At 43.6% G+C, this 13,564-nt stretch overlaps 1 protein-coding gene across 1 annotated transcript in view; it reads left to right on the top strand.

The window, feature by feature from the left end:
- Positions 1-13,564, top strand: part of LOC137631016 (testis-expressed protein 9-like) — a 104,846-nt gene that overhangs the window by 61,392 nt on the left and 29,890 nt on the right. Inside the window, exons 4-5 of the mRNA XM_068362563.1 lie at positions 813-986; positions 10,553-10,687. Of these exons, the coding sequence (XP_068218664.1) occupies positions 813-986; positions 10,553-10,687 (309 nt within the window). The remainder of the gene's footprint in view (positions 1-812; positions 987-10,552; positions 10,688-13,564) is intronic.

Genomic DNA, 13,564 nt, shown 5'->3' with positions numbered 1-13,564 from the left:
TGGTTAGCTTTAGTAAGGTTGCAGGTTTTTTATATGGGAAGGTAGTTTTCTGAAGTCTAGTCAAGTTGTTGGTCCTACCCCTCTGACAGACTCGATTGAGTTGTTTGCAGCGTAGCGGGTCTACTCCTGGCTGAACACTCCTAAGGGAAAGCGACTCTAGAGGCAGTTACCTTTAAAGTCAGCTACCTTAGCAGGTAAGGAATCAAGGTGTTTGTTCTCCTACAACTCTTTTGTTGTTTCCCCAACTATGTTTTCTCTGTCTGTTTCCCTCCTCCAAATGTGTGAATCAGCTATATATATATAACTGCCAGGTAAGTTCTATTCATAAAAATGGAGTTTTTATGATAAAACAAAGTTTTATGAATACTTACCTGGCAGTTATATATATATTTTAAAGCCCACCCACCTCCCCTCAGGAGACAGGTCGGGCAAAGATAATCTGAGGAACAGAAAATGGGAATGATTCCAAGTACCACCCTGTAAGGGTTGTTAACCATCTAACCACACAACCACCACAAGGCGGTTGCCGCGATTTTCGATTAAATTCTGCCGCAGTCAGAGACTCAGCTATATAGCTAAATATATATATAACTGCCAGGTAAGTATTCATAAAACTTTGTTTTATCATAAAAACTCCATTTTAAAAGCTGAAGATAGAGACGACTAGCGAAATTTAACCTAGGCCCTTTGTGTTAATAGGCGTAGGAAGAGATGATGATGATGATGAATTATATAGTGTTCGTTAATTTTTTTTTTCATAATTGCTAAGATAAATTTATTCATTGTCACACTGTACTGAGCCTATTTTGCAGACTCAGGCAAAGCAGGAGGCCCTTTCAAGTCTCCAGGCAGCTGAAAAGACTAGGCGTGTTATGTCCAAACAACTACAGACCACCCAGCAGGAATCAGCTAGGCTTTTTAAGTCTAACAAGCATCTGTCCGAGCGAGTCAAAGAACTCACGGGCGAATGCCAGATGCTGCGGAAGGTAGGTCTCCTTTTTTCTCATGTTTATGTTTAACTTGTTCTTATACGGATACAAACCTTCCGTCTTTTAATTAGTATTTTGTTTTAATTCAAACTTTAATGGGTTTTGAATCATTAACAAGGTAGTTAGCTACCGAATGGTGATGTGAGGCGTTTGCGCCGGTATGCCAATTAGCTAGACTAACACTTGATTTTGATTGCAACTTTGTAGATTGAATGCCTGATGCATGGAATGATAGATGAAAAGATTATGAAGTGCACAGGCATGAGTGGAAAGGTTTGAGATTAAATAACTTGTCCCGGATTAATACTCAGCGTGCTGTGTCTCCTTTGAGTTCTCATCAAGCTGAGATCTCAGAGAGTACTAGCAGGAGTTGAGGAGGTCTTGGGTCTACCTCAGAGCAAGAATTAGGATGCGCAAAAGCATTGCCCTCTTCCAGTGAGAGTTAAACTCCATCTCACCCGAAAAGCTTGCTGATTGCCATTAAAACTGTCACAGAGGACCTTGTTCTGAGGAAGCATTAGCCTACCTTAGGCTTACAAGTTGCACCATCAAGGAATAAGGTAAAATAGATCTTGGCCACTACCAACTTTCCTCAAGTGTCCCCAGTCCCAGTAAACCCAGTTAATGTGTCCTGTGACATCTGTAAAATCAGTGTCAGTGAAAGGCACAGTATACTTTTCTATTTACCCGAAGACTGAACTGCAGTTCCTGTTGGATAATCCTCTGTGGCTTCTTCTTTCTGGGCGAGTGTCATTGATGGTTGGCCAGACCTCGACTCCTCTGAATTATGTAGAGCCTCAGAAGAAGTATGGCAAGTGGAAGATGTGAATCCACTCCTACTCTTCTAGCTCTTCTTCCTCCTCCTCTTATTGTAATAATTTATACAGATTTTTAGTTTATTTCACAAGCTTTGATTAATTTTATTAATTTATTGTTTTAATCCTTTTAATCCCATCTTATTTTGCATTTAGATGTTATTGTAGGTAGGTTGTGTGATTGGTTTTATAAGTTAAAATGATACCAAATGTTGTGAGAGTATGAGTATGATTGTTTAATTAGCATTATACAGCACTGAATGGCCATTGATGCCTCAGTGCTTGGCTTAATGCCTAAATTTTATATTCATTTCAATTCCTCCTCCTCTTCTTCCTCTTCTTCTTCTGATGCTTCTTCTCTGGAGAAGAAGAAAGAGAAGGCCAACCATAATAAGTATCTTGAGATTTGAAGCACTCTCTCTCTCCTTTTGTATGGAAAAGATAAAGAGCTCTTGTATTCTGACTATGCAAGGGAAGGTGATGCGGACCGTGGTGCTGGTTTGTATGCACTAGGTACTGGTGCACTGTCTTGTATGGGATGGTGCACATACTGTCAGGCAGGTGCTTGAAGAGAATCATTGCCTTAACCTTTTTTTTTCTGGACGGTTGAAGACCACCTTGGTCTTGTGTCCTTGAGATACTCAGGTATAGTAACTAGGGAGAAGATAACTTGGAGTGACATTCCCATGTACACTGTACAGTACTTGCGATTAGGATCATGGTTGCTGGTGAACATGTGACCATTCTCCACGTGAATTATTTGTGTGCCAAGCCATTCTTTCACGAACGTACGATAGGGAATTTGGTCCTGTGTCTGAGGGGCTCGTATGATCGTCGATACGTTTCTGTGCATACTTTTGATCGTAAACAATCACATGTCAATCCCTGACTGGTCTCAGTGCGACTCATACTCACACTGAGACATTCCTTATGTACTTGCAATTGGAAACAGTTTGGTGTCACGTAGTGATGGTGCACTGTATTTGCTAGTCATGAAGGGCTGCCAACTTCATCAGGAGAAGAAAAGGAAAAAGATATCTCTTCTGTCTGACCAAATTGTGAGTGCTAGAGACAATTCTGTCTTTGAAGTGGCCAGGTCCATCATTGTCCCTGAATGAGTACTGCCCCCGTCGTTTCCGTCTGGAGTCTCCGAAGTATTCTGCCAAGTTCTTGTCTTTTGGAAAGGATCAGGATACTCAGGGATCTGTCTCTTTATAGGCACCCAACCTTGGATTGGTGCCAGTACTGACGAAGAACCCAGAGCTGGAGTGCTCCTTTGTCAACGTATCTTACCCTCATTTGTGAATGCATTGTTCTGGAGAGGGAGGTCTCAACCTTCCGGACTCACCAGTGGTAGCTTATACACCCCCCCCTGGAACCCCCCCAAGCGGCGGCGCGAGCCCCAAACCACGCCCCCTTGGGCGGAGTTACCAGGGACGAGCGGGTTGACTCGGCAATGGAAGTCACATTTCTGAAGTTGACTTCGGCACAGAACGTTCTCCTCTTTTTCCCTCCCGCTGCTCCCAACATTATTTGCTGATTTTCATTATTCTGCACTCAGCAGCCAGAGTAATATCTCAGCCCACGGCTTAATTATGTCTAGGCAAATTCTTACCTCCGCGGAGGTGCATCGGCTTAGCGAAGACTCCAGCGGAGAGGAGAACGTAATCAGTAACGAAAAACGAACACAATTGACTGCAGATAGTGATATGCCTTCTAATTCTGATATCGTAAATATGTTACTACAACAGAATCAAACTCTCATGCAAATTATCCAGAAAAGGTAAGGTTTTAAATTCTTTTTACAACGAAAACATCATATGGAAAGCAGCTGATTTAGACTAATGACGTCACAAATGCAAATGGCGGCCCCCATACGTAAGGTTGTTATGATTTGAATGCTTAGAGCAGGCACTTCCGAACATAGCGTAAGTAGCTTAAGCAAAGCATGTGCATGATTACTACACGATTAATTGGTATAAACAAACCAAATACTCCAATTTTTATATATTACAAAATTATAATTAAGCACACAAAACAAATTGCTTGCCTGACACATCAAAAGCACGCAGCTTAATAGGCAGTAGGCTAGACCACAGGTAAGTTCGAGCTTACATTTCTCGCTTTAAACCTATCGACACTAGCCTAGGCCCTGGGGGGCTATCTGATAAGGGTTACATATGAGGCAGGTCTAGTTTATTAATAATAACAGATTTAAACTTATCATTCACTTAAATATGGCAGTGAATTAACCTAAGAGGGCTATTTGAGTCGTGAACCCCATTGCCTGACTTCAGCCTTCTAGGTCCGCTGCTGTCCATATTTACTATACCTGTTGAACAAAATTTCAATTAATCTATGGTAAATAAATCACTGATATTAAACATTCATCTCGGCAGAAGTGGTTCACCTGCTAAGAAGAATGAGGCTCCCCCTCCTACTAAGCGCTCAAGACGATCACCTGAATTACCTGAAAGTGCAAATTTAGACCTCTTTTCCTTTTATAATAATGGAGATGAAAGTGATTACGAAGATTTCAACCTTCTTACCTTCAATAAACCCATTCCTTCATATATTTCCACCAATTTCAAAGCTGAACCATCTTTTCATAGAGAAGGGAAAATTCAATTGAATAATTCACTTGTAGCATTAACTTTCAGTGAAGGCCATAGTGATAACCGGGATAAATTCTTTGTTAGTAGTCAAAATAAGGAGTTCTCAGACTTTTTTTTTTTTTAAATTAATTAATACTCCAAAGTTGAATTTCTGGCCTGAAGGTAAGGTATTTGATGACAGTTATAAGAGAAAATTTTTTTATGACATTGAAAATATTAAAATGAGTATTTCTGCCTTTCAAGGGCATGCAGCACTGGCACACATTGTATACCCCTCCAAAGTAAATGACATTGATTTTTTGTCCAAAATTATTATTGGTCCCCTAAGGAGGAGCATAGACCTCATACAAAATTTGATAAGAAATTTCAGAAGCAGAGCACTTCCTAGATACCTCAAGGAAGAAATAAGAGATCTTATAATCAAAGCAGACATTAAAGAAGTTTGGAATTTAACTGAAGACCAAAAATCAGCCATTGCTGCCTGCTTTCACAAGGGTCCCCTCCTCAGAGGAGGGGCAGCAAACTTCAGGGGTAGGAAATTCAACTTCGGGGGCAGATTTCAGGGAAGAAGGTTCAGTTTCCTCAAAGGTAACCCTAACTTTAGATTCAAGTCTCAGCCGCTTAGAAGAGGTAATAGGCGAGGTGGGTACAGGGGGGGGGAGGTCACAAAATGGACAAGCTAATAGTTCAGGAGCCAGAGAAAAGAAAGACCCTAGAAATTGAGCCATGCTCCGCACCAGTTCAAAGAGAGATTTTTTCAGCACCAGTATTCTATGCACCAGTTGATAACGATGTTTACTCTGCACCAGTTAATAATGAGCTTTGCTCAGCACCAGTTAATGAGCTTTGCTCAGCACCAGTTAATAACGAGCTTTGCTCAGCACCAGTGGTTAATGAGCTTTGCTCAGCACCAGATAATAACGAGCTTTGCTCCGCACCAGACCATCATGACATTGGGCCAAATGCTATAAATCAAGATAGAAGTAAAGAGACCTTGCCTTTGGCCTCAAAACCAATGAATAACTCCTCCCAGAGCCCCCCAGAGAATAGGATAGGTAAGTCATTATTGATGAATATTGATAGTTGGAGAAAGCTTCCTAATGCCTCTTTTGCTTGTAAAATTATCAATGAAGGGGTGAGAATTCCGTTTAATAATAAACTTAAAGCCCAGAGGTCATTAAAAAGAACAGGTAAAGATAGATCTTATTCAATCAACAAGCGTAAAATATTGGAAAGTGAATGTGACAGACTGCTAAAACTAGGTGTCATAGAGCAGATCCCCAGAACTTCCTTTTACTACTCCAACCACATATTTTATAAATTCAAACCAGATGGAACAGTACGACTAATCTTTGACATGAAGGTGCTCAACACCATGATTAAAAAACCTTCTTTTACCATGCTCAAGGCCAATACTATATTTCCCTATCTACATCTAAACTCTTGGGCCTGCAAACTAGATTTAAAAGATGCTTATTGGCACATTCCATTACATGCAAGTAGCCAGAAATTTCTAACCTTCAAACTAGGTAAAAGGAAGTTCAAATGGACTGTGATACCCTTTGGACTAAAGACAGCACCTTATATTTTTTCAAAGATAATGTACACAGTGATCAAGTATATCAGAACTTCATATAACATCTTGATATTCAATTATCTTGATGACATTCTTATATTAGCAAAAGATTATGTAAAATGTAAAAATCACATTCAGCTAGTCATTAAGATCTTGTCAGACTTAGGATGGAATATCTCACTTAAAAAATCTACAATTGAACCGACTAAAAGAATTGAATTTTTAGGAGTGCTTTACAATATGATTAAGAAAACTAGGAATCCCAGCGGGAAAAACATAGAGAAGTGTGTCGAATTGGCCAAAGCTTTCTCCAACTCTGTTAAATCCGACCTGCATTCCTATCAAATGTTAATCGGAGCTTTAAATTTTAGTGCATCCTATACAAGCTTGGGAAGATTCCATCTTAAATATCTCCACAGATACCACAGTTATTTTAATTCAGGGTACAAAATCATCCCCCACACCTTCAAAAAATACCTAAAGCCATGGGAACAGAGACAAATGTACAGAGAGATTAACATTCCAAAACCACAGATAGATGCAGAACTTTTCACTGACGCTTCCAACCAGGGTTGGGGAGGTGCATTAGTAATAGCGGGTAATATGCTCTCAATAAATGGAACTTGGACAAATGAAGAATCCTCCCTTCACATCAATGTAAGAGAGTTATTAGCTTGCTTCTATTCTTTGGAACACTTCATCACAAGGTTATACAACAAGGTAGTCTTAATACATGTTGATTCAAAGGTTACAGATAAATTCCAGATGGATCAGGGGAGTAAGTAACACCATCGCAGACTCACTTTCCAGGGACCTGGGTTCCATTCACACAGAAACTTCACTCAGTGACAGTCTATTCTCCTTAATCTACTCTGACTTCAATTTCACCCCGGAAATAGATCTGTTCTCAAATGGCTTCAATACTAAGTGCAAAAAGTTTTGTTCATCTCTTCCAAACCAAAAAGCCATCAGCAATAATGCACTTACGATTAGCTGGAAGGGATCAACACCTCTCTATGCCTTTCCACCAGGATTCTTACTACACAAAGTAGCTTTTAAAATCAATAAAGAATGCAATAATAATATGCTTTTCTGCACCATATCGCAGGGGACGGAACCATGGATTCCATTAGTGAAGTCAGTCGCGAAGCAGCACAAACGATATATTGTGAAGATCGAAGACTACCAGATAGTTCTCAAGGATTGTATCTCACCCTCAGCAAAGCTCCAATCAACTTTGATCGCCTTCAAAATTTAAAGGATCAGCTCCCTAACGTTTTTCCTCCTGAGGTTTGCTCCAAAATTGCTGTCAGCTTGAGGGACAGCTCCTTGCACAAGTATGAAAACCTATACAACATTTTTAAAAGTTTCATTCACAAGGAGTATGGAAGAGACAACAAATTCCCCCTGTTAGCAATTATTTTATTTTTCAATCACCTTATAGACAAGGGTCTGTCTTACAACACCCTGAAGAGCTACAGAGCAGCTTTAGGTCCTATCTTGTCAGGCTATTTCCCAGGTTACTGTCTTGCAGAGGACAAATATGTCAAAGCAATGATATCGGGAGTTAATAGAAGGAAACCTAGAAATTCTCACCAGTTCCCTGGCTGGGATCTAGACAAAGTAATTTCGTTTCTCAACACCACGAGAGATAACTCTACCTTACTACTGACACAGAAAACCTTGTTCCTAGTAGCCTTAGCTTGCCCTTTAAGAGCTAATCAATTTAACAATCTCAGCATTTCCAGGAGCACCTTCACCCCAGAACACATTGTCTTACGGAACCACCCTTCCTTCATGGCCAAAAACCAAAAGAACAACTACACGCCAATAGAGATCAGCTTTAGGAAGCTTCCTAACAGACCAAAAATATGTCCAGTCAGACAATTGAACTTCTATTTGGAATACACAAACAAAGTCTGTATGGAAAGAAACATAGACAGGAAAGACCACATATGGCTAGATGAACACTTCAAGATAATGTCTCTACAAAAAATGAGACAACTTTTTAGGGAGTGCATTTTCAGAGCCGACCCAAATGCAACTAAACAGTCAACGAATTTTCACTCTATAAGGGGTCAAGCTTCATCAAGACTGCTATACAATGGAGTATCTATACAAGAAATCATGTCCAGAATGAATTGGAGAAGCGACTCTGTCTTCAGCTCTTACTATGCTCTCCTCGGCTTACAGGGAGCTTTCGATGCTGTGGTCGCTGGACTTCATCTTCAAGCCCCCTGAAGCATCTGCCTAGCTACCACTGGTGAGTCCGGAAGGTTGAGACCTCCCTCTCCAGAACTGTAAGTTTACTTGTGAACGAAGGTTCTGGAGTGGGAGGTGAGACCTTCCGGACTCAAAGTCTGGGTCACCCTCCAACCCTTCCCCCGTGAGCCGAGGAGACCATGTACAGTACTTAGGAGGGAATATTTTAACAACTTCATAATTCAACAGAGTAGGCTATATACAAGAACACACACATACAATCACTATTATTCCACAGAAAACAAACTAACTGGAATCTTTCAATATTCATATCAACCAAGAGAGCACAAGAAGATTGAATTTACTAGTAAAAAGACCTTTATGTCCAACAATTTGCACCTTCACAGTAATTCCTTCATAACTTGCACTACCAAGGTAAGCTCAACCACTTCTGTGTTATTTTTTGTTCTATTACAACTTCAAAAATGTGACTTCCATTGCCGAGTCAACCCGCTCGTCCCTGGTAACTCCGCCCAAGGGGGCGTGGTTTGGGGCTCGCGCCGCCGCTTGGGGGGGTTCCAGGGGGGGGTGTATAAGCTACCACTGGTGAGTCCGGAAGGTCTCACCTCCCACTCCAGAACCTTCGTTCACAAGTAAACTTACAGATCTTGGGGTGGAGAGTGGGGCATTTATTACATATTTGTCTTCTGTCATTAGCTGATCTAAGGCCTCTCTGGAACTACCATGGTTGAATCTTGCTAATGTGGCCTTGAACAGGGTGAATGGATCCGAGAGTTCTCTCTTTTGTTTAGCCAGTCAAGAAAGATCCTGCCTCCTGCACTCGCCTGGCAGAGGAGGTTTTGATTGCTAGAGGATTGTAATCTAACATTGTGTGCTCTGATGGCAGGACTTCAAGTGGAGAAATTTAGAGAATAAGGCATGTCATTCCCAACTTATGAGGTAGTGCCCATGGATGCTTCATCCTTGGTCAATCCGAGTGGCCAAGTACATTGTGCAGGGGAAGGATTTGTCCAATCACGCTACAAGTAAAGGATGCTGGTACTGTCTGGTGGAAAGGCAGTGACTTTCTTGGCTGACCTGATAGCTAGCAAATGGTTGAACTGGGTGTTGAAGAGGAGGGATGAAATGATGTCACGATTCTCACTCCAGGCACAGAAATGACATTGGCACTCAGGAATGTCTCGGTGCTAGGAGCCCTGTCACTCTCTCTGACATTGAGGCTGCAGCAAAAAATAGGTAGAATGAGATTCAGGACTCCCTGATCCTTCATGTGATTGAGGTTGCAGCAAAAAATAGGTAGAATGAGATTCAGGACTCCCTGATCCTTCATGTGTTTTCCAACAGCCAGGGTCCTTTGAAGGCAACCAAGACCAAGCCTTTGGTTTTGGGAATTAAGAGAGCTATAGCTTCCTTCAGAGCCCAATCATCCAATCTCCCTTTCTTCTAAGAAAGGGTCAAATGCTTCTCCACCTTCTCTTTACCCAGTAATGTGTCTGCTTTCATTGCAGAATTATGAACAGTACCACAATTATATATAATCATTGTATCATTGAATCTGAAAGTGCTTTAAAAGACCCCTCAAAAATATTTTCCTAAAATCTCTTTGTCTAACGGATCAAGTTTCAGTTCCTCATTATGTAGAACTTTTTCTTTCTTCTTAGATTACCCCATCTTTTGTGCAACATTTGCACTTAAGCTGTTAGGCTGTAATATATAAATCTGACATGTATTGAAATATTTTGGATCTTTGCGTATTTATGTATTAAAGGAAATGAGGATGCTGATGAAGCAGCCATTATTAGGAGTAAATAAGATATACATATTCCTGCCAGTGATTTGTTACCATCTCAAAAACATATAATAGGCAAATGACATATTGTAGAATCATGAATCTGACTAAAGGAAATGAGAACAGACTTGACCTATTGTTTGATTGTGGTGATCATTCCAGAAAAAGCATCACTTTACGATAAGACTATGGCTTATTATAATTGGTCACACACATTTGGCTCTTGTCTATTTAAGGATAGCCCACATAATCAAATCCTGGAATAGCTTGTTTTCAAGAGTACAAAAGTGTGTCGAAATTATGTACAGTATTTTATTTCAATGTTACTAAAGTGGTTCTATACATTTTTATAAATGGATTTTTTGAGAACTATTTGGAAATTTCATACCAATACCATTTGTTTTGTATTTTTAATACTGTGTCATGTATTGGATGATGCAGTATATTTTTTTTTATTATCGGTAGTTTCTTCTTTCAATATATAAAAGATGAACATGTTATTTGAGCATTAATTACTTAATAGTATGTTGCTTCTCTCTTTCCAGGAATTATCAAATAGTAAGCAGAGTCATTGCGAACAAAAAAGTGCCCAGACTTCATCTCGTGCTCAACTAACACGTTTACGAGCTGAAAATGCTACCCTCAAAGAACAGATAGCTGATCTGAAGAAGAAGCATAAGGTACTTTATAAAAGCTATCTCTTCTCTAATATAGATTTGTTCCAACACAGAGACTTACCTCGAATTACTTTCTTAGGAGGTACCTGGAATCTCCTCTCAACTGACCAGAAATTTGTGTAGTTTACCCTACTTCCGTTTTCTATGAGGACTAACCCAGTCGTAAGGATACGTGCCTTGAGGCTAGTCCCGAGCCAGGTCGCGTGTTAGCTTGGGTCTCGCTCCTCAGTAAGTTCTCTGGTCTCGTCGTGATACCATCCCTTCGCTCTCCATTCTTGTGCGACCCTTTGTGTCCCCGACTCGTGTGTCCCACGTGGTTCCCGCATGGTATCCCTGTGCTTTCCCTTGTGTTCTCGCATGTTCGCTTGCGCGTTCGCTTGATTCCCTTGTGCTTTCCCAAGTGTATTCCTTATCCTTTCCCTGCGTTCCTGTGTCTTGCGGTATTGTGTTGTGATTATGGAAAAGACCCGCCGTTGTCCTGGGCCTAGAGCCGGGAAGTCGTGTGGAGCGTTTTTATCCAAGCCGGAGGTTGACCCGCATTCCCTTTGCTCTTCCTGTAGAGGTAAAGTGTGCTCGCCGGCAGATACGTGCCCGGAGTGTGTGTCTTGAAGTGAGATCCAGTGGGTTCTTTTTAGTACGAAGAAGAAGAAGTCCACTAAACGATCCCCCAGGAAGGTGAGCATCTCTTCGCCCTTGACGTCGCCCGGAGGGAAGTCTGACGATGTTTCTGTTCCTTCTTCCCCTACCCAGAGTAGGGGACGAGGTAAGTCCGTTGCGGGGAGGAAGCCGATTGATCTTCCCCCGGAGTCTAATCTTCGTGATGTGGGGGTTGCTGAATCTTCGCAGGCAAGTGGGGGGCCTGAAAGTGCTTTTACTGGGGGTCTTGGAGACTCTGCCCTTGTGCATGGGGGCCACATCTCCTCTGATGACCCCATGTGGAGTAATAATGTCCCTGTCTCTTCGCCCGCTTCATGGGCCTGCGTTTCAGGTACCTCGGCAGCTGATGGCACCCAAGATAAGTTGGACTTGACGGTAGTGGAGCCCTTCGGATGGAGGCTCCCGAAAACTCCAGGTAGGTCCCCGTTGAGGATGGAAGATGGCCTGGATTCCTGGTTCCCCAGCGTGGTGCGGCCGACCTCCCTCCCAGTCCCTCTGTCGGCGGTTCCTGACATGTTTTTACAACCTTCGACCTCCGGAACTCAGCAGATCACGAAGGCCTCCGTTACCCATGCGCCTGCCCGTCGGTCGGGTTATGCAGAGTCGTCGGAGTCTTCAGCGGCCGGTTCATCGTTCTCTTCGGAGGGAGAAGCGCGGAGGAGGCGCCGTCGGAGGAGGGAGAGATCCAGGAGCAGGCGCTCCCGTTCGAGGTCGCGTTCAAGGTCGAGGTATAGTAGAAGACGTTCCAGGTCCCCGAGGATGAAATACAGGAGGAGTAGGTCTCCCAAAGAAGAATGGGTCCTCGTCTTCCTCAGGAGGCTCGCGGACTTCACTGCTTTCCCGAGTTCTCCGAGTCGGCGGTCCAGAGACGGTTCTCCACAGAGGCCCTCTGCCAGCCATAGGTTTGACCCTCGTAAGGACCAGAGCGAGAAGACCTCTTCAGACAGGCGTAAGACCGCGAAACTTCCGACTCAACCCGCACAGCGAAGGGAGTCGCGTTTTCGGACGGGCAGCCTCGTCGAGTCAGCAAAGTTGACTCGACCAGTGGACTCGCAGGGACAACTTCCTCCGTCGGGCAAGCCCACGGAAGTCTCACCCTCTTTGTCCAAGGACATGTTACGGACGGAAGTCCTCGCCGACACGGCGGTACCCGTCCCAAGACCCAGGTCTAGTGCGGAGGTGCCCGTCGGCACATCCCATTACCACCACATGGAGGTGCCCGTCGGGTCAGAACCCCAGCGACAGACGGAGGTGCCTGTCGGACCATCGCCTCAGCTTCAGACGGAGGGCGTTGTTGGCGACGGTGAAGGTTCTCCAACCGAGGATTCGGCCTATCGGAAGGTTATAGGCCTCATACGGAGGCATCACAGGATCGAGGAGCCTGTTCCCTCCGACGAAGATGCCTGGCGTTCCAGCCTCAATCGTCTTATGGAGGCCCCCTTGCAGCAGAAACCCTCCTTAGCGCTGCCTGTGGCCAGGGACATGGTTCTGGGGCGTACACACGTGGACAAGGTTGTGGCGGGCAATGCCGAAGCCCCCAAATCCCAGAGTGCCTCTAAATTACTCTAGGGACTAAGGTCCCAGAGCAGATTTTATGTGCCGGAGGGGCAGCGACCGGGAGCCTGCAAAATGGAGACCTCCCTTGAAGTGTTAGGTCAAGGTACCCCGGAGGATAGAGCCGCGTCAGCCCCGATTTGTTTCTCACAGTCAGAGGCTACGATGATAGAGGAGATGTCCAAGGACTTAGGCCACGTCGCCTCCTGGTTGGACTGGTGGGCGTCTACTCTGGTAGGTGTCCAAGCCACTTACGACTTGACAGACCCAAGGAATCAGGCCCTCCTGAAGGAGCTCATCATCTCCGTAGGAAAGACTTTGAAGTTCCTGACATTCCAGTCTCTTGCCCTGTCAGCCAACTAGGTTCTTAGGACAAGGGATACGGTCCTAACCAAGCTGTCCTGGAAAATCCCTGACAGAGAAGCAAGGGCTTTGAGGAGCCTGCCTGTGTGGGGTGACTCTCTATTTCCTTTGAAACAAATGGAAGAAATAATGGAGAAGGTCATGAAGAGGAAGGAAGTGAGTGGTCCCAGACCTCACTCCATGAGGAGACCCACTTACAGGAGGACAACGTCGGATGGACCCTCTACTTCTCGAGCCTCTCCTAGCCAGACGAGGAGAGACGCTCCATCTACCTCTTGGGCTCAACCACCGCAGCCCCCCCGTAGA

The sequence above is a fragment of the Palaemon carinicauda genome, chromosome 39, assembly GCF_036898095.1.
Source record: "Palaemon carinicauda isolate YSFRI2023 chromosome 39, ASM3689809v2, whole genome shotgun sequence".
In the NCBI taxonomy this organism is placed as follows: Eukaryota; Metazoa; Arthropoda; class Malacostraca; order Decapoda; family Palaemonidae; genus Palaemon; species Palaemon carinicauda.
The sequence above is the reverse complement of the archived record's forward strand: the minus strand, read 5'-3'. Positions and strand labels throughout refer to the sequence as shown.